General features: G+C 44.4%; 2 protein-coding genes across 9 annotated transcripts in view; one reads left to right on the forward strand and one right to left on the reverse strand.

Annotated features, from left to right (window-relative positions):
* Positions 1–25,183, reverse strand: part of Veph1 (ventricular zone expressed PH domain containing 1) — a 212,399-nt gene that overhangs the window by 148,337 nt on the left and 38,879 nt on the right. For all 8 annotated transcript variants that reach the window (XM_021634062.2, XM_021634063.2, XM_021634064.2 and 5 more), the window contains exon 5: positions 9,023–9,189. In XM_021634062.2, the coding sequence (XP_021489737.1) occupies positions 9,023–9,189 (167 nt within the window). The remainder of the gene's footprint in view (positions 1–9,022; positions 9,190–25,183) is intronic.
* Positions 14,799–20,587, forward strand: Ptx3 (pentraxin 3). Its single transcript, XM_021634068.2, has 3 exons — positions 14,799–15,109; positions 15,543–15,944; positions 19,372–20,587. The coding sequence occupies exons 1-3, from the start codon at positions 14,980–14,982 to the stop codon at positions 19,983–19,985; spliced, it is 1,146 nt and encodes a 381-aa protein (XP_021489743.1). The 5' UTR covers positions 14,799–14,979; the 3' UTR covers positions 19,986–20,587.

Below are 25,183 nucleotides of genomic sequence, written 5' to 3' on the forward strand. Positions count from 1 at the left end.
ACCTTCAGCAAAATGGCTGAATACAAAATGAACTCAAAAAAGCCTCACTTGTTCTTAATCTCCAATTTTAATGGAGAATGTCATGATAAGGTATAATTATTAAAGCAAAATTATTTTCACCATATTCCCATTGCTTAATAATGCCTTTATGAATATAAGAATTAAATAATTCTTATTAGAAAATGTGACTTTCTGTGAAATAATGTGACTAATACACAGATATAGGAAAGAGGCCATGTGTAGAATTACGAACCCAGACAAACCAGATAGTCTTGAGATAACTAAAATTACCCTGCGTATAGAACTTTGAGATGGAAGAACAAGGCTGGTTCTCGGTAAGTCGTATATCCGCAGTTTTAAAAATGCTGCCTGTGTATTTGGGAGGGATTGCATATCCTTCAGGAGACACCGTGAGAGGTCTCTGGCACATAGAGCATAAGTGTCAGCCAGCTGCCCTAGGTCAGGGCAACATACCTGACCTGAGGCATTTGGAAATGGAAAATGCTCACACAGTTCCTGCCCGTTCTAGAAAACTTCATTTCCTACCCCTTGCCTCCAGGTCCTGTTCTTGGAACAACAAGGACATGTGACATGTGATTTTTCTACATATGCCAATTTTGTGTTTTAATTTAAACCCTAGCCACATAGCCCAGGCCCCACAGACTGTCCTTTATCTGTCTGTTCCTCCATGCAGAAAGGGAAAAAAGGAAAAGATAGAAGGAAAGGATAAAAAGAGAAAAAGAAATGAGGAGAAAAGAAGAAGGGGAAAAAAGAGAGAGAAAAGCAGGAAAACAGGCCAGCACGCACAATAAGGCAGATAAGTTACCCTGAGCCCTGAGGGGAAGCTATTGACCCCATAGAGGGCACAGAAAGTATAGCCACCTTGAATACCATCAACAGAAATGTTGGCTTTATGTGTGAAACAAAAATCTGAGTATTTCGCTGTGAATTCCTAACAGCGCTAAGTTTATTATGATGATGATAGAAAAGAAAGATATTTCGAAGTTTGTCTCAAGCTTGAAAGCAAAGTGGTGCTCTGGCAAGAGGAATTTGCTTTCATATCCAGGAAGTGCCACTTCCCTCCTTCTGTGTCTCTTCTTTGGGTTAACTTCACGTCTGGGAGAAGGGCCTACATCTGCTAAGATGAGAGCGCTCACAGAGACAGTGCAGATGGCAGGCACAGAGGACAGTGACATGGTGTCATGGCCTTGAGGCATACCACTGAAAGAATTCTCCAATGGTCTCCTTGCCCGGCCTGTTTTTGTCCCTTGTGCTTAGCCTCCTCTCTGTCTCCAGAGTACCTTGTCCTAAAATTCCAGTCTGATGATATCATGCTTCCCTTAGAGACTTTCAAAGATTTCTAGAAACCCCATGCTGTGGCCTTGCAGAGTCTTCACTGAACAGTGTTCCTGTTGCCTCCCCCCGCCCCCCAACAGCAAAGCTTCCTGGTACTGCTGCAGGGAGAGCAGAAGTAGAGGACCTGCTTTCACCTTTGAATTTCCTTCTGTCCATCTTGGGCTAGGGTACGAAGAAAGTTCTGCAACCTCACATGGAAATATCCAGCAGGGCCTTAAGATGTAATCCTTCTACTTGATAAATGAGCCTTGCAACAATCTGGGATGCTTGCTTTTGACTTAGAATCTTTGGCCTATGTTCAGGAAGTGGGGGGAGATGACCCCACCCCCCCTCTCTTCTATCTACCCTTGCCTCCTTCTGTTTGGGTATCCTAAGCTCATTTAAGCCATCTCTCAGGAAGGTGAGGTCATTTAACAGTGTAATGTAGGCCCTAAAAATTTTAAACTTCTCCAGAAAATATGTTAAGATTAAGGGTTGGAGGTTGGTCTGATTCGTGTTATTGATCCTTAATATCTGGTTACACCTGTCTTTGTTTTGTAAACCTGCCTAAGACATATCTGATTGGTTGATTAAACAGCCTATATCTGGGCAGGGCACAATGGAGTAAGCATGGCTAAAGTTCCTGGGCTTTGGAGGACAGAGAGGATCAGGGGAAATGGTCAGATGGCAAGAGAAGGGGAAGGAGGATGCCATGATGGGTTAATGTGAAGAAAAAAACCATGTGAGTAGAGATGAAAGACTCCAATAATGTTGTGAAAAGGCCCAGATGAACAATACAAGCAAGTACCAGGGGATTATGGATGAAAGGTACACCAGAAAGGAAGGATTAAGGTAGATGGCATTGGATGGGGGCTAGGAGAGGGATGGTGAGGATATTGAGACAGTGTAGGTGAAATATCTGCTTGGCCCAAGGTAAATAATGCAATTATAAATCTAACAGGAGTCTGTGTCTTGTTATTTGTGATGGCGGGTTAAATAATACCACTCTGATAATCTTAGGACTAAATAAAACTTATGTAGCCCCAAACCCATTTTTTTTTATTTGCTACAGCAATTAAGAATAGCTTGAAGCCCTGATTCCAGGGGGAGATCCCCCTCAGGAAAATTTCTCACAGTTCTGACAGCTTATCTCAGAGCTAATTCTTACATGCACCTTCTGGCTTTTGTTCGACTTTTCACCCTATAAATTGTTCCATCGTAATAGGAAAGGTGGAGAAAAGTAAGAACTTTTCCTCTTTAGTTTTTATCCAAACTGTAAGTAAATTCATTTCTCTATATCAACTCCTGAGTCCTGATTTTTGGGGGGAGAGGAGCCAGACAAGGACTGAGAAGGGCAATATCAGTCATACTCTTGGAGTGGCCTGTGCTGACATGAACAGACCCAGAGCCAGGCCTGCAGAAGCGCTGGAGGCAGGCTCAAGGTGTCTTGGAAAACCCCAAGGCCGGTGCCTGGGCTGTGCTTAGTGAAGAGTGGGCACACAGTCGGGCACAAGAGGATGAGGCCCGGTCAGGACTCTCCAATGCCAGCAGCCAGGGTAGAGTCCCAGCCTTAATTTCTTTGCTTCTTCCTGGACACTAGCCTCTTCTGTTTCCATCCCTCATAGGAGTTCAAAATGTGGCCTCATCACAGAGTTGAAATTTTGTGGATACCTCTCCTCAAAGTTAAGGGTACCTGAAGAACAGGGTCATCTGAAAATTAATGACATTTCAAGACCTGTGTATAAAATAGGCTGTGTGTGTGTGTCTGTACACTAGCACTTAACTTAGTCCTCAGGCAAATTTTTCTATTTTAGTTAATTTGGCTAACATCAGGACTTCATTAATTTCTAGAAGTCTATAAAAATGACTCTCATTCCTTTCGTTTATGGCTTCTTTCCTCCACACCGATGTTCTGGAATAGATGCTCCTGCCTGCAGACTGTCTCTGAATAGTCTACGCCCCCCTCTGCTCCTTCTTCTTCATGTTTTGTAAATGACTTCAAGTAATTATGCAAAGTGACCCCTGAGCATTGTGGGCCTGGCGACTGGCCTGGTGGATGATGTGTTAGGTGTTGTAAGATTTGCCATGAGAACAGGAATGCTCTACTCTCTTGTGTGAAGCCCAGGAAATGACTCTCTCCTTTTAGGACCAGATCGCAAAAGCAGTTCTTTTGGGCCTGAATGCTGAGGAGGGAGAGTTCTTCCACTTGCCACTCTCTGTCACTCATCTTTACATGCCTGGGGCCAGAAGCCCATGCCTGGGGCTAATAACATGTATGCATACACATTAATAAATTCTGGTCTGTTTGCTAGCTAGACTGCAGGACATCCCATGGCAGCCAAGAAAACACTGACTTTATTCTTATAAAGGCAACTTGGAAAATTGACCACACAGACTTGTCTTATAAATGGATCCTGAGGTTTCCCTGGGAATGCTGACCATGAGTCACTAGCTAGGAACTGCTGTTCTATCTGGGAAGAATTGTGTCCTATAAAGAATGATGCTCAGTGTTAATGATGAAGGATACAGACTTCTCTGACCACCCATTTACATCCTAGAGCTTACAGATGTGTGGATGCTAAGACTTCATGGACCATCAGCTTTGTGTAGAGAAACTGTCCTTAAGGGGCCTTGAAGGAGAGTCTCCAGAGGGACTGCTTTTACAGGAAGGGAAGGACTATCAAGAGAAACATGTTATCCCTGAGCTATAATCATCGTTTGATGAACAGTTTTCAAGACCCGCTACTGACCAGTCCAGAGAATCATGGTCTCATTGGTCACAGAGTGAGAACCGAATTCAAAGACAACCCCCCCCACCAAACAAACAAACAAAAACAAAACAAAAACACCCCCCCCAAAAAAACCCCAACCAAATAAAAACCCAAAAACACCCAGGATACTACACTTAGTAGAGATATGGCTAATAACTTCTGTTTGAGTTACGCATTTCAACAAGAAAAGCAACAGAAACAACTGAAGGGAAGAAGGGTTTGTTTTAGCTCATGGCTTCCAGGATTTCAGACCATCGGGTGTGGAAAGTGTGGTTTGGGAAGCATCTCTGTAAACCCCTCCATCCGTGACCATGGCCCTGGCCGCTGTCTTATGAGAGAACAGATGAGAAGAGGTAATGTGGGCGTGTCACTGCCCATGGCAGTGTGGGTTTTCAGGGAAGCATAGAGACAGCTGAAGAGGTGAGTAGAGGGGCCACTTTCACATGAAGAGAAGCGATGGGAGCAGCTGGCTGGGCAGTTTCCTTTAACATCTCCTACCAGTTAAAAATTGGAGACAGGGACGTCCACCAGTCCCTCTGTGTGCCTCCAAGGCTTGGTACTCTTCATTTTGTAGTCCACACTCAGAACCCATGACCTCATCCGGAGCCTGCTCCTCATTCTAGTCACTGCTATCTCTTGTCATCTTGTCATACTTTAAAACCCCATCTGTGACTTCAGAAGTCACAGTCCTCCAGACTCAATTATTTTTTTTTTCAGCATAAAAAAATTTCTTGGATGGAATCACGTGACATTTAAGTTACCGCTTGGCCTTATGGATGAGGCTGTGGAACCATGGCAAGGGTCCACTCAGATGATCTGTATATGGCGACTTTAAGCAGGGCAGTGTGACTATGACTTACGGGTGGAGGCAGGAGCTTGTGCAGACGAAGGCCAGAACGCTGATGGGCATGAGGCCACTGTGAATACTCACTGCACCAACCCACTCCACGTCACGTGAGTGATCCAAATTTTGGGTTTTCCGCCTATAAACGGTAAGAAGCTTGCTGCATGGGACAGAGTGGGGGGGGGACTGCCAACCACCCACCCAGTGGCTGCTACATGTGTAAATGAGGTCGAGCACTCTCAGTATCCTTTGCCCACTGTGACCAGCACTGAGAAAAGCACACCCCTCTTGTCACCTTCTCCAGGGGAAGCTGCCCAGGCCAAGAGAGGAAGAGGGTATAACTCAACCAGTCTGGTTTCAAAACCCTTTCTCATTCTTCACTAGGTGTATGAAATAAATCCAATTAACTCCTTAGAGCATCTCTTTTGATCAAAGTAAAATGGAGGAAGATTAACACATTATAGAGTAACTTATAGCATTAAGTGAAATACTTATTACATACTTATTATGTGGAAAAGAGTCCTCTGTAAATGGTCAAGCTGTCTGCAAATTTAGGAACTAATTCTAACTTCTCCACATGAGAAATATTCATGAAAGGGATACTGTATACCAGGTTCTGAGCCAGCCTTAGGATCCTTCATTGGCTTTGACCAACATTAAGCATGATGGGACCAGAGCAAACTAGCTCTTATATCTCAGGGTGCTTCAGAGGAGAGAGGGGCCAGGAACTGGGGGAAAGGGATTCTGAGAAGGTTTCTGGAATTTTTAGCTGCTATCTGAAGGACGGAAGAGTTAGCCAAGAAGTGTAGGAGTTGTGAGGTAAGAACCTCTGAGGAGGAAAACACAGCATGTGTGTGAATGCCCGCTACCTATGAGACAGTACCCACCAGGAGGACCCACGGACTAGCTTTGTGAAGTTGTGACACCGAGAAGTGATAAGAACTGGACTCACTGCCATCCTGAGGCTCTCGGCAGCTGTGACATGCTGACAGAACCTTTGTGAATACATGTGTGGAGTCACCCTCTTGGACCTCTTTGCATTGGATAGGTGACTTCCAGCCATTTTCTCCTCTCTTTCTGTAACGGCCTGTGCTGGCTTTATTTTCCCGCATGCTCAGTGCTCACTCATGGGAGATGAGCTATTATAGATCATATTAGTCTCTGTAGTACCCTCTTCTAAAAATCACATTTGTTTTGCTTTAGCTTCCAGGCTGCAAATAAAACAAGCACAGAGTCTGGCCGTTTAGCCACCCAGGGTTCCCTTATCTTCTAAGTCACCTCTTCTCCAGCTCCAGTCTGTGGTAGTCACAACAATAGTTCCTATAGAGGACTTTCTTGTGTGAGCCTGTGAGTGTGCTACCTTATTTGGCAGAAAGAACTAGATGTAGATGTGATCTTGAGGTGAGGAGATTTCCTTGGACTAGATGGGTGTGTCTCAGTGGAATTATAAGGGTCTGTGGGAGACGGGGAGGTGGACCAGTGTCAGAGAAGACATGGAGGGAAAAGAAGAGGCAAGAGTGATGTGGATCATGAACCTGGAAAGCCAAGAGCCTCTGGAAGCCAGGAAAGGCAAGGGAGCAGATTCATCCCCAAGCCTACAGAGGGAATCAGCCCTCTTGACTCATTTTGGATTTTGGCCCCCAACCCCCTCAGTCCATCTGTGTGGTTTTTAAATCACTGAATTCAAGCTATTTTCTAAAGCCATGGCAGTAAGGAGACACCGCAGTGTTGTGCTCATTCGATGGGCCTGCTATTAGGTGGCCCAAAGATCCCGCAGCTGTGGTCCTCACCCCATCCATACTGGCTGTTCCCCAGCCTTTCCGAGACTCATTCCTGCACTTGTGAACCACATTGTCTTAATCCGGACCACATTGCCTAAGATCGTCCTGTATCTTGTTTTACGTTGTGCTTCCTCTCACATCCTCCACCTCTTTATTCTTACCGTGTTACTCGTTTTTCCTGTTTTCTTTGGGTTTCCCTAGTTGGCAGTCCACGCCATGCTCACTCCCCAACCGTTCCCTCTACATGTAACCCACAATAAGTTACTTGCAAGCCACTCCCCGCAGCTCCACATACATGATTCTTTGGGGTCGCTGGTGAGTCCAGGTTGCCAAATGCAGTTTCCATCCTAAGTGTCCTTTACTCCTCCAGATCATGATTCTGTTGTGTGACGTTTCCCCCTCTGAGACCACACCACCACTCTTCCTGGTTTATTAAGGCTTCTACTTCTTTTCTCAGTAGTCTCTTGATCCAACCACTCTGGTGTGTGTATATGTGCATAAGTGTCCGTGTTCATGTATGTGCATGTGTGTGTTTGTGTGGATGAGATCAACTTCAGGTGTTGTTCTTCAGGAGTGGTTCACCCTCTTTGTTGAGACAGGCTCTCTCACAGGGACCTGGGACGTGGCAGTTGAGCGAAGCTAACTGGCCGTTGAGCCTCAAGGGCTTTCTGCTCTCTGCCTCTTTGGTGCTGGTATTGAAACATACACTACTATACCTGGCTTTTTATGTGGGTGCTGGAGATTGAACTCAGGTCCTCATGCTTATTCAACAAGCACATTACCTGCTGAGCTATCTCTTCAGCTCCCATTGAACCCCTCCTATCTGTCCAGGATAAAGTTAGGGACTAGTTATGAATATGTAGGCATAAGTCCTATGGTCCTTAAGGAGTTTAGAGTAAACTAGAAAAGGCAGACACACCATGATGATGATGTTGATAATAACATGTTATTATTATTATTATCCTAAGGACAAGAGTGAAGATTCACACGGGCCACAGACAGTGCCCAATCGCCTGCTAGTCCTCTGACTTCATTCTTTAGTTTGTGATCTCTGAGGTAGTAACAGCCTGTGGCCTGTGCCTGATATACTGAACAAGGATCTCTGGGGGTGCAGTTGAGATGGGCCAGGTCCAGGTCTTCTGTCCTGGGGCATCAGGCTATACTTAGTGTCCAGGACTCCTTACCCTGCTCCTCTTCCTGGAGGCCCTTTGCCCCTCTCCTCCCCCGGAAGACTGCGATTTTTAGGCTCTAGCCTGGATGCTACTCCCGCTAAAGGACTTCACTGTACCATCTCCTCCTGAGACAGCATCCATAACCCTGGAATCTTGACCTCTACTTCCTCCTCCTCACAGCATCCGATTTCTCTCTGAGAAACTGAGAGAGTGAGAGCGACATTTCACTTTCATCATTTGATCCCTTGGACCAAACCTCACGTAAGTTTTTGTTTGTTTGTTTAATTAACACCATATTACCTATAGATTCCTTTTACCATTGAAACCACTGTGGTTTGCTAATTACAAGCATCCTAGTTGTCATTATGTTACTTAGATATAAAAATGACAACTGGTTTGCTATCGAGAAGGTAGCTCCAGGTTGGGCACATTTCCTCACTAACTCATGCATAAATCTTTCTCTTGGCCCTGCTTGAGAGAATATAGATTCTTAGAACTGTGCCTGCACATTAAATGACATTGACGTTACCCTGCAAAGGCTGCAGATTCACTCTTGTGGCCTTTTATTACTGTAATCGTGATGGTTAACTCTGTGTCCATTTGACTGGACCACAGGGCACCCAGACATTTGTTAAACATTCTGTGGTGTCTGTGAAAATAGTTGATGAGAATAATATTTGAGTGGGTAGACTGAGGAAAAGAGGTTTTCCTTTCACTCTGGACAGGCATTGGCCAGTCTGTTGAGGACCCAAAGAGAGGGAAGAGTGAAGGAAGAGAGTCCACACTCTGTGTGATGTCTTGTGCCACAATGTTGGTATTTCCTTGCCTTCCGGCTGAGACTGGCAGCATCTGCTGTCCAGTTCGCTGCATTTTTTATATGAACTAGAACTGTGCCCCTGGCTTTTCTGAGTCTCTAGGACAGATGACAACCTTCGTAGTGGTGTGAAGCAATTCACACACACACACATCCTCTGTAAAACGTATTGTAAATAGATGGAGCCTTTGCATACATGTATATCAGAAAACCTTGAGCACATAATCGTGTTCAAATTATCCAGAAACCATCTGGCTGAACGGACCATCACAGTGAGAGCATATAGTATATGGTGAAATTTTTACCTCCACATCTTTTCTCTTTGCTGCTACGTGCAGAAGCCTTAGTAGATGGTACTGCTCTGTTTGCTCCAACTGAGACATCAAGGCCAGGAGTTCCACCAGGTGTCTGTTGATTGGTTGAGGCTGCTTTTCATAGACAGCAGGTAACACCCTTAACAGCATGGCATTTCCTATGGGGGAAACAATAAAGGCAACAGCAGCAACTTTACCAACCTCGAAGCAATAGAAATGGCGTCATTGTCAATGTAATAGTCTTCACACTTTAGGCAGTACAGTCAACAGCCAAATGTTCTGTTAAAAGTAACAGAGTATCTCATTCTGAAAGATTTCCTCACTAAAGCTCAATTCCAACTGATTTAAAAGGGGGATATTTAATGACACAATCAGCATTATTATCTAGTGAAATTTTTTCCTGAGTAATGCTCGTCAGGGCTAGAGGCACACTTGACAGTAACCAAACCACACCCTGAGGAGATGGTTCCGATAAAGAACTCCTGATGGGACCCAACACTTGGATGATGTTGAAATGAAAAATGAGCTGTGTCATAAGCATAAACCTAAATGAAATTGGACCAAAAGTATTTGCAAAGGAATGTGCTCACATTCCTGAGGGGAGGGAAGCACGGTTTAGACAATGAACATATGGAAACTATGCCTGATTTGTATGAATAGTTTAAAAGGTGGCGATGCAAATTTAAACCCTCAGTTTCTGCACTATTTCAAGAGGAATTCACACCCAGCTTGTTTGTCACGTGTGATTAGCCTCAAAGACAAGTGTGACAAGTGGATTTAAAATGGCAAAACCTGAAGAAAAAAATGTTCCCTAAGCTGCAGGGACTTCTCGGCAACGTGTGGGAAACAGCTGCTTTGCAGTATGGAGTTTCTGCCTCAGAGTCCTGTCAAACACTTACTTAACTGTCCTAGAGGATTTGGTTTCTAGAGGTTTCTTGAAGAACATTTTCTTGATTCTATTTATGGTTTTTGTTGCGACAGTGGTACTGAGATTGAACCTAGGGCCTAACACATGCCAGCCAAGCACTCTTCAAAGGGCCAGAGTCAGCCCAACACAGTTTGTGGCTTATTGTTATTTTAAAGTTAGCTTTATTCACAGAAAGAATCAAACAAGCAGAAACTGCACATATATAAACCTTCATTAAGTAGTGGGGACATGCTAATACAAAAAAGACATTTAATTATGAGCATTAAGGAAAGAAAGCTTGGAGTTCTAGAATGCCAGTGTTAATATTCAGTTAAAATATTTGGGTGAAAAATATTGAAAATTTTTTTCATAGAATTAATTTCAAACATGTCTTAGCAATATATCTACAGAATAAAAGACCTTGGAACTATTTTTTCTTTTTTAAAAAAAAAATGTAAGAGCCAGGCATGGTGGTGCATGTCTGCAACCTCAGTACTTGAGAGACTGAGACAGGAGGATGACCACAAGTTTGAGCCCATTCTGGCCTACATAATGAGTTCAAGACAAGCTTGGGCTACAATGACCTTGTCTCAAACTGAAACTAAGAACTAAAACATAAAGAAGTTGTTCCTGGGGTAGAGCGTCAGCTCAGCATTTAAGAGCACTGGCTGCTCCTCCACAGGACTGGAGTTTGAATCCCAGCACCCACTTGGTGGCTTACAGCTGTCCTATACTCCTGTTACAGAGAACCCAACACCTAGGCACGCACGTGAACACAGAACACCTGCATACATAAAATAATAAAAAAATTAAAAAGACACTGTTCCTATCACTATTTAAAACAATTTAATACCAAACAATTTATTTTGCTTAGTTTCTGTTTATTTTTATATAGAGCTTCTCCTTAAGCCCAGGAAATTTTAATTCAGTACGAGATTGATACAGCACACACTAGGTCATAGAAGCCAGCCGTGTATTCGCTGGTGGGAAGCATCTCATTGAAAGGGACTGTAACTAGAATCTGGGACAGGAAACTGCTGTGTGATGTTTTAGCATTCTCTCCAACAAAGGCCCTGAACACTGGGGAAATTCCCTGATTAGTCATTTTCAACTGACTTCAATTTCAAGAAAATAAACAAAAAAGTGCAAAAGAACTTTTTTTTTCAGTTAGAAACTGATGAAATCTGGATGTAGAAATCCTGTAAAAATTCCAGTCATAAGTTCATATATTCTTTTTAATACTGAATGCTTCAAGCCCGCAGGCAAGCATAAGAAATGACAAGAGGAACAATGGAACGTCTCTCAGCCAGCTTTACCACAACTTTGCCTTGTGCCATAGGTGTTCCTGGCCATTTTCTTTCCCAAGCATCACCCTGAAGTCAGTATTTCCCGTTGTTGTGTATGTTTTTGTACCTTAATTACATACATGCATCAATACACTTCTTATAGCTGTTGGCTTTATATTTTTCTTTCTTTTTAAAATAACTTTTTATTGGTTCTTTGTGAGTTTCACATCACGCACCTCAGTCCCGTTCATCTACCTGTGCCCTCATATTTGTCTTCTGCCCTTGCGCCCTCCCCTCCCAAATAAAACACACACACACATACAAAAGAAAGCATAGAGAACATCTCATCTTGGAAGCCATAGGATGTCATAGTGTGTCCCACAGTATACCCCTCTGTCCACACATTTTCACTTGCAAACGTTTAGTGCAATGAGTCATTGGTCTGGTTCGAGGTCTCTGGCTTCTGTGACACCATCAATATTGGATTCTCACTGGGACTCCTCCTGGTTATCCTGTTGTTGCCCTGTGTCATGGAGATCCTGCATCTTTGGATCATCAGGCCTGGTCTTTTCACGCGTCTCAACTGTTTTCAGATGTCTCAGATTTTAGGGTGGGCCAACTCAGAATGCTGCATCTGGGCCTGGGTGGTAGCCAAGCCGGTCAGTGAGCCGGCTCTCCCTTAACCACACCACCAGGACAAGCTCTCCAGCACTGCTGAACTAGGCCACCCAATGCTGCCAACCATAGGAGGCCGGGTCAGCTCTCCCGCTCTCCCGCTCTCCCGCTCTCCCGCTCTCCCGCTCTCCCGCTCTCCAGGCCTGCTCAGCTACACCCACACCTTCAGAGCCAGCTCTATTGTATTGCCCAGTCAAGGTACAGGGCCCACTCTTGGCAGTGCAGGGCCCACTCTTGGCAGTGCAGGGCCCACTCTTGGCAGTGCAGGGCCCACTCTTGGCAGTGCAGGGCCCACTCTTGGCAGTGCTGTAGCCAGCAAGGGGCTGGACCAGCTCTCCAACTCTCACACCCTGAGGGCTTGCTCACCTGTGTGCCTTTGCCATCAGGACCAGCTCCACTGTATTGCCCAGGAGAGGTGCAGAGCCTGCTCTCCCAAAGGCTACAGCCAGTGAGAGGGCAGGGCTAGCTAGGTGATCCTGCCCTCAGGGCCAGATCTCCAGGCTACCGAAGGTGGTGAGGTGGGAAGGGTGGAGGGAATGGCCCCTGCATCCACACAACCTCAAGGCCGACAGGTGATGGGGCTGGCTCACCCTTGCTCTCTCAGCCAGAGTCAGCACTACAGTGCTTCCAAAGTGGGGGCAGGGCCAGCTCTACCAGCTGGCCAGGGATGCAACCAGCTCACAGGGCTCACAGGACCCCAGGGCCACCCCCCCCCAACTGCCCCTGGTGGCAAGGGGCTAGGGGATCTTGCTTTATTATTTTACATGAATAGATTGACTGTATACAGAACCCTTTGCAAACTATTTTGTTCCATTCAACATTATGCTGTTTTTCAAACTGACCTCTGATCTTTACTCTTCTACTTGCTCTTCTACCCAGGGCCACCGTTTTGTCAATGTGCTCTACAGTTGAAAGACACCATTTTCTATATCTTCCAGAAGAAACCACCAGCCAAGATGTGAGATCACTCAGACTTGTTATCTTCTGTTTTCAGAAGCCTGGCACGAATGCCCCTGTGCTAAAACCATATGTAGGCAAGGCTCCAAGGCTCTCTACAGAGACTCCAGAGAGAACCGTTACTTTGGCTCTTCTAGCTTCTAGAGTCTGTGGTGTACTTGGTGGTTTGTGGGCCTTTCCGTCATCTTCAAAGCTAGAAACGTGGTGACCCTGTGATCTTGCTTCTTTCTGTCATCACCATTCCTCATCTGACTCTGTCTTTTTCCTCCCCCTTTCCCTTTCTTTTAAAAATATTTTATTTATCATATGTGTGAATGTATGTAGGTGATATGAGTGTGTGTGCCATGACATGTGTGTAGAGTTTAGAGGACAATTTTCAGGAGTTGATTCTCTCCCTCCTCAGTGTGTTCCAAGGACGGAACTCAAGACAACAGGCTTGCATGGGAAGAGCTTTCATCCAGTGACCCATTCTCACTTTAGTATCTTTTTTGACTTTTAGGAACCCTATCCTAAATAGTCTAGGGGTGTTCTCTAGTTTTAACTCATTCTCAAATGCAGTAATATAGATCAGGCCCTTTAAACAATATCTCATTGTCCCATAAAGCCATTTCTTTCTTTTAGGCCTTAAAAACTATTTCAGACGCACTTGGTTTTAGCTGCTATTTTAAGTAGGTGAAGCTCTTGAGCAGGGGCTTAATGCTTTTTGACTTTTTGTTGATTCTTATTTATAATGTACTATTCCCTCAGGTGTCTAGATATGTTTAAGTGTGAGTTTGTTTTTACCATGGTGGATGGTATATCCATGTGCATTCCAGATGCATGAGGGCAAGCCTGAGTTCCAAACACTTAGGGGTCTTGTGGTACTCAGTCAAGGAAAGCCACATATGATTCCTTGTGCAGGGACAGAAAGAGGAGTTTACCTATGGAAATGCAAAGGGCAGCCTTCTGAGAGGCCTCACCTTCATGACTGCACAGCTGTGACTGATAACCCTTCTCCTTCTGCTCCTCTGTGTATTAGGGACTTGTATCAGCTCAGGAGCTGACCCTCTGGGCTTGGTTCCCTGAATCTAGATCTTTGGCCACTGAATCTTTTTCTTGCTTTATTTGGAGTTCAGTTGAATGTTTTAACGGTTTTTGTTGTTTTGAGACAAGGTTTCTCTGGATAGCCTTGGCTGTCCTGGACTTGCTTTGTAGACCAGGCTGGCCTCAAACTCACAGCAATCTTCCTGCCTCTGCCTGAGATTACAGTTTTGCACCAATGCACCCGGCTGTTTTTTCAACACCTGTATAGGCATTTTTCCATGGGGGGATATTCAGCACACACACATACACACACACACGTCACTAATTTAAATTTAAAATGGGATCTTTGCCTCTGAGCTTGCTAGAGTAAGTCCACCACATGCTAGATTATATATATCAGAGAATTCCCGAGCATCTCAAGCCAATCTCAAGCCAATATGTCCCCACCCCGGCTTTCCTGATTTATTGGAGGTCTACCCAGTTGTACTGTGTTTTTTAGTTGCCACTCCAGAGGAGTAAAGTCAAGTTAGTCAGGATGGGTTTGACTTTTAGAGTCATGTAGGTTCTTAATGTGTTGGCTTATCTTGGGGTCACAGAATCATTTTTCTATAGCTTGGACTTGAGAAAGTGTCCACAAGAAAAGCGGAAAAAAAAGTTTTCTGTAACTTAAAGGGTCGTGGAATAATGAAAGCCCACACCAAGTGCCAAAATGATAATGTGCCCCCACACCTCTATACACCCCACCGTTCACGGTACAGCAGCTAATCTTCGGGCTCGAGGGGGGAGGGCAGCTTCCCTGCCCTTTTCCCCCTGACCCTCCTCTAATTAATCCGCCTGCAGTGTGGACCTTTGTGGTTTAACATTGTGCAACTTGTTCGGCTCCCTTGCCCTCCCACCCAACCCCCTCCCCCAAATCCAGGGGAACTCCCTCGCGCTGTGCCACTGGCATTACTCATTCATCCCGGTTCAGGCTTCGGAGCATTTATTAAGGGCTTCCCTCCTGCCTCACTCTATCTCTCCCTGGCTCAAACTCGGTTCACCCGGAGAGCCCGGCTTCCTCCCCTGTGGCAGCCGCGGAGCGAACTTCAGCCTCTCCAGCGATGCATCTCCCTGCGGTCCTGCTTTGTGCTCTCTGGTCTGCAGTGTTGGCCGAGACCTCAGATGACTACGAGCTCATGTATGTGAATCTGGACAACGAAATAGACAATGGGCTTCCTCCCACCGAGGACCGTAAGTACACTTTAACTTTCTCAGCTCACCTCAACTACACAACCCGCTCTTTTTTTTTGGGGGGGGGGGTGCAAATAACATCCATATACTTAGTAGCAGGCTGAAATTATGCTTTGTTTTGGAAAAGTGAGGACTACCTGAGAAAGCCACAGGTTTCAAAATTCTTTCCGTTAACATATATGATGAGTTAGACCGTACGAAACCGCTGCTCTGTAACTGTTTTTAGCCACATAAATGGTAACTCCCCGGAGTTAGCTTATCTTGCCCCCCGGAAAGAATGTTCCTAAGTCATTTTTGAGAAGTTTGCACGCAGGCTGCTTTCAGAGCTATCCTTGGAAGGAGAGGGAAGCTGGGGACCGGCCTGGGGTCACCAAGGGTGCAAAGCCCGGCAGGCCGCCGGGCCGGCTGGTAACGTGTGTGTCCCGTTCCCCAGCCACGCCGTGCGACTGCCGCCGGGAGCACTCGGAGTGGGACAAGCTGTTCATCATGCTGGAGAACTCGCAGATGCGGGAGGGCATGCTGCTCCAGGCCACCGACGACGTCCTCCGCGGAGAGCTGCCGCGGCTGCGGGCCGAGCTGGGCCGCCTGGCGGGCGGCGTGGCCAGGCCGTGCGCCGCCGGAGCCCCCGCGGACGCCAGGCTGGCCCGGGCGCTGGAGCCGCTGCTGCAGGAGAGCCGCGCGGCGGGCCGCAGGCTGGCGCGCCTGGAGGACGCGGAGGCGCGGCGCTCCGAGGCCGCGGTGCCCGGCCTGGGCGCGGTGCTGGAGGAGCTGCGGCGGACGCGCGCCGACCTGAGCGCGGTGCAGAGCTGGGCCGCCCGCCACTGGCTGCCCGCAGGTAAGCGCCGGGCGCGGAGCCCGCCTCCGTGCTTTGTCTCTGGAGCCCACAGCGCCGAGCCACCCCAGGCAAGCTCTAATGGGGAGCCTCACACTCAGGGTCCCGGCCCTTTCCGTGTGCACACTCACGGAGCTCAGACACACCACGCAAGGCAGGCACATCGCCTTTTAAAACTATTTCCCAGCGAGGAACCAAAAGGAGGGGGTGGGGGTGGCTAGCCATCAAGTCTGGAAGTAGACGTCAGAGGTCCCTGATTCCGGATCCGACCAGATATTACAGGAGCTCCTTTGGCAGGTGTTTAACCGTGACCTCCTCGCTGCCCCGAGTCCCTCCGTTCGGGATTTCCACGTCTTCTAATTTTATCTGTTGCTCTCTTTAGGCGAGCTCTAGTTTCCCCGAACTATTTCAAGGCCCCGGGCTAACTTCAGCGATTTTCCCAGCCCCTCTGCCGACTCCTCCCCTTCTTGTTCCTTCTGAGCTGACTAGAGCCGAATTGGAGCTCCTGCAGACTCAGCAGAATTCCGCCAAGGTTCCCTCACCCCGCTAGTTCCCTCAGGAATGTCAACGGGTGTGACGTCCTATAAAGTCAGGCACAGGAGTTCGAGGGTGTAGATGGCCGCTCCACCTACACTCCCAGGACCACACAAAAAAAGGGACTTGTCAAAGCTCACAGTCCAAAAGGCTCCCAAAACTAACACTTTACAAAGTTAAAGCAGATCACCGAAGCCCAGTTTAATGTGCTTCTTAAGTCAAATTTCTGATGGGGCAGTGATGTGTTGTTGTACATTATTCTGGTGTCCTACGTAGGAAAATAGCCCCGGTGCTTCTCATGAGCCTTACAGACAATGACAAACAGTGCCATCCTATCCTGCAACTCCAGTGAAGGGAAGGTCATTGGACGGACTAGCAGGAAGGACACTCCAGAGCAGCTCCATTCCTTTACAGAACCCACGCTGCCATCAATCCTTTTGTAAAATATTTGAAGACTATTTGTCAGTATGGGGCGGGGGTGGCCTTAAATCCTAAGTAGGTCTTCAGAGAAAAAGCCCACAGCCAAATCTAGAGCTAACCCTCAAGGTGATAATCTTGTGACAGTTTTAAAGGCATGGAGTGTGTGTGTGTGTGTGTGTGTGTGTGTGTGTTTTGCATAACTGGGTAGAGTCGTGTGCATATAATGTGTCCCCCAAAGGAAGAATTACTTTACTTTGCATCCTCACCTACATTAGTTAGAAGAGGGATGGATACAGTTCCAAATTCTAAGCTGTTGGTGCTTATTACGTCCAATAATACTATCACCCACAGGCTTTGATTTGTCCTGCCAACTTGGCTCCCCGGGGATTCCTAATCATGCTGTGGTCTGCCTCCTAAGAACCTGGTTTTCATTTTGCTTGGTCTTTGATAATATAATTACAAAGACTTATTAGTTAAAAGACATTTTATGAGAGAGGTTCTGACATTTCAAAGAGGTCTCAAGAGCCCCAATCACTGTTCTGCAGAAGAATCCCAACAAAAATCTGCCAACATACTGTTTTTCGGCATGAACTCGAGTAGCTGCTGCAGCCTATGGGGATGCTAGGTCTCCCAGACATAGCTCTGGGCAGCCCTGGAATGCAAGCCCACCGCCTGGCCTTCTTTAAACAGGAAGGCAGTTAATTAGATTTTAGTCGATGTCCTATTGGATAGTACTTTATTTAAACTGAGGCCAAGCAATTTTAAATGCACACAAATGTCAATCTTTTGTTTCCACAATCATTATTTGATTTAATTGTTGTAGCCCGGGAAAGAATTCTACCTTGAAAAGGCCTCACCTAGATTTTTTTTTTTCATGAATGATTAGAATTTTTAAGAGTGCTGCTAATTTTGGGGGGCATTGCTCTCCATCACAGCTTCTCTTATGCAATTTTCCCATATTTCAATATTTTCTTAGACTATTACTGAAAGATAATATGCTCTATGTTAGTTTGATGTTTTCTGGACAGAGCCTAGCTCAGAGACGCTTGCAGAAATTTACTGTACTTTTCTGGATGTTTGATCTCCACCCACAAATTCTGTTGATTCACCACTTAGGCTTTAAATGCTCTGGGAGTTAAGTGTTCAAAGCCACCTCATAGCATCTCCCACGTCAATCTTCTCAGCCACACCACGAAGCAGAGCCCATCTGGTCAAGGCTTGAGCACTTCCCATGTCCTCACTTCGGCATCGCAGCTGCTGATGCAGCCTCGAGATCAGTAGATGAGGCCTCACCCCCATGTCCAAAAATCCCTGTCTTATGAATGCTCTCAACAGAAACAATCTCTAACAAAATCCTTAGGAAGAATTCCCTCCTTTTAATCCGTTTTCTGTAGTGGTGTGTTTTAAAGCATATCCCCGGCCTGTCCAGATCTGAGTGCTGCATACTTGGTGGTCTCTGCCAACAGACCAAGCAAACTAAAGCCTGAAGTTTTCAGTTGATCAGCTAGGGAAGCATAGGTTATTTTTGTTCACTTTTCTCATCTATAAGGTGGGAGTAGGAAGACTTTAAAGGCAAGTGAGAGGCTTCGTTAAGATGATGAACAAACTGATTAGAACACCATCTGGGGCATAGTGAGTACCTGACAGACATTAATTGTTGCTACACTTTGCTTCCTGTCAAAGGGCAGTTTGGCAGCTGGCCCAGGGGGTGCACACCAGTGGTTTCGGTCCCTTGGAGCTGGAGACAGGAGAATCAGAAGCTAAAAGTTAGCCATAGCTACCTATCCAATCTGAGGTCAGCCCAGCCTACATGAGGACTTATTTCAAACAGCCAATAAAAATAGGCACAGTAGATTTCTATAAGCTCTGCAAAGTTACCATTATCCAGGATTATGTGGTATTTGAAAATGTATTCCCTAGTGACATTGCTATTCTAAAATATTGTTGCAAAAGACATACTGAATAGCTACCCGGAATGAGCTAGGTCCATTGAATTTTATAGATTTATTGATTTAAGGTCATGGCAAAGGTAAGAAGGAAATGGATGGATTTTAAGTCCTTTGAAATAATAGAATCCCCCGAAACTAACTCATTGTGAGTCAATGTTTTAACAACAACAACAACAAAATATATATATATATATATATATATATATATATATATATATATAAAAGAAAAGCAGATTTCAGAGAAGATGGTTATTCAACATGGCTTTTGTTATTTGTGCATTGAGTTGGCATCTTCCTTCTGTTTGCAAACTTCTTTATTCTGCTGCTTCGCTGATTAGGCCAAGTAACTCTTTCTTGCTTTTATTCTCTTTGCTCTATGGAGATCAAACGGGAGTTCCTGGAACTCACAACACACCACTGTAGATAGTTATCAATGACAGGTAACACACTTATGTTAACATAGCTGAATACCAAAACAACTGAATGAAACTGAATTTTCTTCTTGTATTCTCTTTTTGCGACTCCAGGTTGTGAAACAGCGATTTTATTCCCGATGCGTTCTAAGAAGATATTTGGAAGCGTGCATCCTGTGAGACCAATGAAGCTGGACTCTTTTAGTACTTGTATTTGGGTCAAAGCCACAGACGTATTAAACAAAACCATCCTCTTTTCTTATGGCACAAAGTGGAACCCTTATGAGATCCAGCTGTACCTCAGCTCCCAGTCCCTAGTGTTTGTGGTGGGTGGAAAGGAGAATAAGCTAGTTGCGGACACCGTGGTTTCCCTGGGGAGGTGGACCCACCTGTGTGGCACCTGGAGTTCAGAGCAGGGGAGCATGTCCCTGTGGGCGAATGGGGAGATGGTGGCTACCACTGAGGAGATGGCCGCAAGTCGCTCTGTGCCCGAGGGTGGAATCCTACAGATTGGCCAAGAAAAGAATGGTTGCTGTGTAGGTGGGGGCTTTGACGAAACATTAGCGTTTTCTGGAAGAATCACAGGCTTCAATATCTGGGACCGCGTTCTCAGCGAGGAGGAGATAAGGGAGAGTGGCGGAGCTGAGTCGTGCCACCTCAGGGGGAACGTTGTCGCGTGGGGAGTCACGGAGATCCAGGCGCACGGAGGAGCTCAGTATGTTTCTTAAGTGTTGTGAAACTCTACTGGAAGCCGAAGGAGACTCACACTCTAAATATATGCCAGTTGGGAAAGTCTGAAAACTTCGGTGCGTAATAAGAACACTTGAGACTTAGGAAGGGGAGACTTGAGATCGTCTTTATTTATCTTGGCAAAATACTGAATAAACAGTTGAAGGGAAGGCTTGGGAGAAGGCCGGGGCCATTGTTACTAAGCCTTATGCTGTGGTGCTTTCAGATTAATGTCTGCCTCTGTCAGATAAACCCTCAGATAACTGAACAGGCCTGGACTCTGAACAGAAGGACAATTGTGTTACTTTTCTTTGGTTAATTTTATTTTGGCCAGAGACATTTTTATATTGGAAGAAAAACAAAACAAGCTCTGTTGCCCGTTGTTCATTCTTCCTGGTGTGTACCATGTGACAAAAGAGATGATGAGAAAAACATATTTATGCCACAAAGTGACTTATTAACAAACATAAATGTAGCTCACATGTAATAATCCGGTGTTCCATTTGGGAGAAGATAGTTGTGTAACTTATATTGTGAAATGGATTTGTATTAATTTTATTTTTGTAAGACTCCACTGTAAATAAAATGTTTTATAAAGCTAGCCCGCGTCTTCAAAGTTTAAGTTGAAGAGCTGTTTTGAAGCACACCCATAGTTTTCCTTTTTTCAGCTAGAGTAGACAAGTCACTTTCAGAAGCTGCTGTGAAAACAGCAATAGTTAATATTGTTAGAGGCAAACTCTGCTGCATAAGCTTTGGCATCCCACAGGTTGTAAGAAATAGGGTCTTGGCTAAATGCACTCACCTCTCTGGACTTTAGTTTGTTGTTATTTTTCAGCTAAAGAACTGAGGAAGAAATGATTCTGTGAGCTTGTACAATTTGCTGCCCTGTTGTGACCCAAACAGGTGTTATCTGAGCTCTCCAGGTAGACATGATGCGTGTAAGCAACAGCTACATGCATGTCCTAGCTCTGGACATCGCTAAGCGAAGCTGTCATCTACAAAACTCATATTCAAGACTCGCACAATCAAGTTATCAGAAAAAAAGGGGGGAAAACGAAAGGGCTCATAATATTTTAAGTAAGTTAGGATTTTGTGCATTCATAGGTCTTCAGTGTGTGTATAACTTACAGGTACATGCATGGTAGAACTATCAGAAGAGAGAAGAATCAGGAAAAGAATCAAGGCCTATTAAACAATAGGCCTTGCAAGAGAGAGGCCAGAGAACCTTGTAATTCAGGAGTCTGGGCAAGATCCCCACCAAACTAGCTCCTCTTGAGGATTCTATTCAAGAACTTCTAGAACCTTGGAAAGCTGCTACAGAAATACCAAAGAGCCGCAGTGAGCATGCATCTCCTAAACATACAGAACCATGGCACATTCCTCCTCATGAGTTGTGGCAAGTAGGGCCATGGATAAATCTGTAGCTATCTAGCTCAGCTTCCTTAGACATTGATTTTCTTGGTTAAAGAAAGGAACATGGATCAAGCTAGTGTCTTTCAGAAGTAAAGCTCCAAAAATGTAATAAATTTGGAGGATGTTCAAGGAATTTGTACAGCTTCATCCCATTCTTGAAATCTATAGAGTCAGGCCCATGAGTCTGTAACAAAATTATTTGCAAGTTATGAGCTGATAAGTAGGCCAGTCTTGCACTCTTAGGAATTATACAACTCAACATTTCTGATACATTGGCCCCATGCTAAGTCCTTATCTAGCTACTCTCTATATGATTAAATTCTCCTCTGGAAGAAATCCTAGACCCATCATTAGAGAGTTAGGAATGTTTTCCCTCTCTTTACACGTGCCTGTGCAAATTAGATATGTGTAGACACTTCAGAAGATATGGGCAAAGATAAGCACAAACTCGTATGTTGACAATATTAATTGTACACTATATTGGTCACTCTAGTATGTAGTTATGTCTGACTGGTACAGTGACTTTTTTATGTACACAAGCAAAGCATGGTTGATGTTTTTCTCGTCTATTATAGTAAAAATTGGATGTTAAGTATATTAATTATCTTGTATTTAGAACATTTGACTAATAAGTATCTATTATGGGATGTCAGTGCTGATCAAATTAATTGTGATTGAGGGCAATGAAGAAACAATAGAAGAAAACAGAGACATTGCTGGGTTATAAATGTAGACATTTCATCTTCTACAGCAGTAAGTCTAGATAGAAATTATTCCAAGGACTTTTGATTGTTCCCTTTTCTCAATTTTACCTCTTTTCTGAAGTATCAGAATTCTAGTATTAGAGGTATACAGTCATTAAAACATCAATGTTTCTCAACATTACTTTGTCACATTCTGGTCAGGGATGAACTGTTGTATGTGATCTATATGATTTCTCTGCCTTTTTTTTTTTTTTTTTTTGGTCTGTTTTGAATGTGGTAAGGGTGGCTAGAATTTCAGCAGTCATGTGACAGCATGAGATCTAGAGCAATATTACAGTAGAAGCCTGGGTCTCTGGGGCTTGTTAAGCTGACTCTGCACAGCTTTCTCCTTGACTTCTTTTACATGAAAGGATTTTAATCCATTACTAGCTGTCCAAATCTCATCATCCAGATCCAATAATTAGAAAAAAAAAAAAAACTTAAAAAGACAATGGACTTTATTTTTACAAAACACCAAGTGTGCATATGACGAAATATATTTAACAAATTCTCAGGAAGCGGACTCAAAAATTAACTAACAGTGCTTAAGGGGTTTTAGAATGTAAGGGTATCAGCAAGAAGAAGACATAAGCAATGTGTGGGACTGAGACAAAATAGCCCCTTGGTTTAGCATTGTGGCATGCGGTTGTATTCACCATGCTGTTATTGAGAATGTTATCACGTGGTGACACAGTAGAATAATTGTACAAGATGAGTCAGGTCGTTAGGAAGAGAATGTGTTACTAATATATGCTGTCTATAGGGTTAATATTGCTGGTATAAGGCAGGGTGACTAAGTTTTCTGGTTTTCCTGGGTTTATCAAGGTTGCCATGTCTCTCGGCAAACTGGGACAGCTGGCATACTTATATATGGTTAGTAGGGCATAGTTGATGTTTTCCTTGCCTATGACAGTGACAATTGGCCCTTAAGTATTAATTAATTTATACTTAGGACATTTAATTATTAAGTATCTATCATAGGATGTCAGAGTTGGGATTATAGTTTGATGCTTAACCAACTTCACATTAATGGGAAGTACGTTGATAAATAAGATCTTATCATTGCTTTTTACTCGATTTCTTCTCTAATCATTTATTAGGAAGCTCTTTTTTTTTTTTTTAATATGCCAGGGCCAAATATTTTGAAAATGGTCTTTTAGCTAGTTAAGACGCAGCACTCCTAAATGCAAAATGTTGTTAAAGTAATTGTGCATATTGGTTTATATTATTCTTGTGTTCTTTAATTATGAAGGTATCAGATTACTGATTCTTGCAGCCTGATTGAGCTGAAGTGCAGGAAAATATTTGCAGGGCCTCAGGTCAGAAATCCAGTGTTTAAATCCTGGCACCACCAAGTACTGGCTTACTAATTAGCAGGCACCCTCAACTAATCTCAACTACTCTCCCTGCTTCTTAAGTTCCAAAGCAAGACAAAATCCCTCTTTAAGTGCAGAATTATTAAGCAGGTATTATACATAAAAGTATTTTCTGGCTCATCAGATCACTTTGGAAATAACATTTTTCTTAAAACATTTCCCCACGTAATTCCCATGTGCTAAAACATAAATAAGCAATGAAACAAAACTGTAACAAAGAGATGAGCCTTAGGGTTGTTGTGGATGGTGTTTCAAGATCAGCGCGCAGACACGCAGGCTGTGCAGGTTTTCTTTACCTCACAGCAACATCTGCTGGTGAAACAATGAAGCTGCAAACTGACAGGCACCAGCTCTGAGACAGCCACTGGGGACGTTCTTTTTCTCAGAAGCATCTCTACTTCTGGAACCATGTTCGGATTGACTTTTTACCATGTTATATTTAATCTTCTCCTATTCATTTAACATTCAGGTGGGATGTCTGTAATAGCATTTCAGTTTAAAGGATGAAACCTTACTTTTTTCATAGGGCAAATTGGTCTGCTTGTGACAATGTAAAATTAGTAATATCTTGTTATGACAAAAGAGATCTACAAAAGAACAACAAAGAAACACTGAATACCTTTCTTTAAATTAAGATTAAGACAGGGATAATTGTACCAGATGACTCTGGTCACTAGGATGAAAATGTATGTGTAACAAACATATAACCGTTTCTATAGGGTTATTGTTCCTACCTGAGTGAAGTAGGGCTAGTGATGTTCTGTTAACGGTATGTCAGGTGGTAAACTGAGACCATTTTTTACCAACAAGCATGTCATGAATTTTGCATGTGTGAGTGGCACATGTGTGTATGTGTATGCATACATGTGTGTTCAGGTGCATGCACCTACGTGCACATATAAAGGCCAGAGGAGGGCATCAGTTCTCTGTTATCATGCTCTGCCTTTTTCCTTTGCTAGGGCGTAGTCTCTGTGTGAACCTGGAGCTTGCGTGTATTAATTTATCCTGCTAGGCTGGCATCCACCAAGCCTCAGAGATTCTCCGGTCTCCTGCTTCACACACTGCTGAGGTTCCAGGCCAATCACGGTTGGCTTGTTATTTGGGTTCTGAGATTCCAAATCAGGTCCCGTGGTTACACAGCAAGCGCTCTTAACCCCTGAGCCACCACTCCAGCTCCTGCCACGAATGTTCAACGGCTCTCTCGGGATTATGAAACGCAGTGAGTGGATACAGTTCTGGCCTCAGTATTTTAATACGAACCTAGTTCATTGCAGCTACTCAGTTAGAGATGAGAATGATGATGCTGGTGACAGGAAGAGGAATCACGGTGAACATGGGCTGGATGGTGTGTGGAGTGTGGGTGTTTTATCGAGTTAGGATCCATCGGCCAAGCGTGGTACATAAAATCACTGCCACAGCGTGTGGGAAGTCAACTTTCTCCATTTATCTGAGTCAGCTCACCATTGGCTAGTTTGAATTTTGTCTCACATAGAAAAAGAAATGAAATAGATTTATCATAATTAACTGGACAGTCCTTTCCAGGCTGTTGCCAGCACGTCAGAAAGAAATTTGGGCCCTAGCTGAGACAACAGCTGTGTTTTCTCAAAGATTTTCTACTTAGGTTTCAAATCATTTGAGGACATCTTGTGGCTTGTGCAAGAGGAC

The sequence above is a fragment of the Meriones unguiculatus genome, chromosome 2 (assembly GCF_030254825.1).
Source record: "Meriones unguiculatus strain TT.TT164.6M chromosome 2, Bangor_MerUng_6.1, whole genome shotgun sequence".
Lineage (NCBI taxonomy): Eukaryota > Metazoa > Chordata > Mammalia > Rodentia > Muridae > Meriones > Meriones unguiculatus.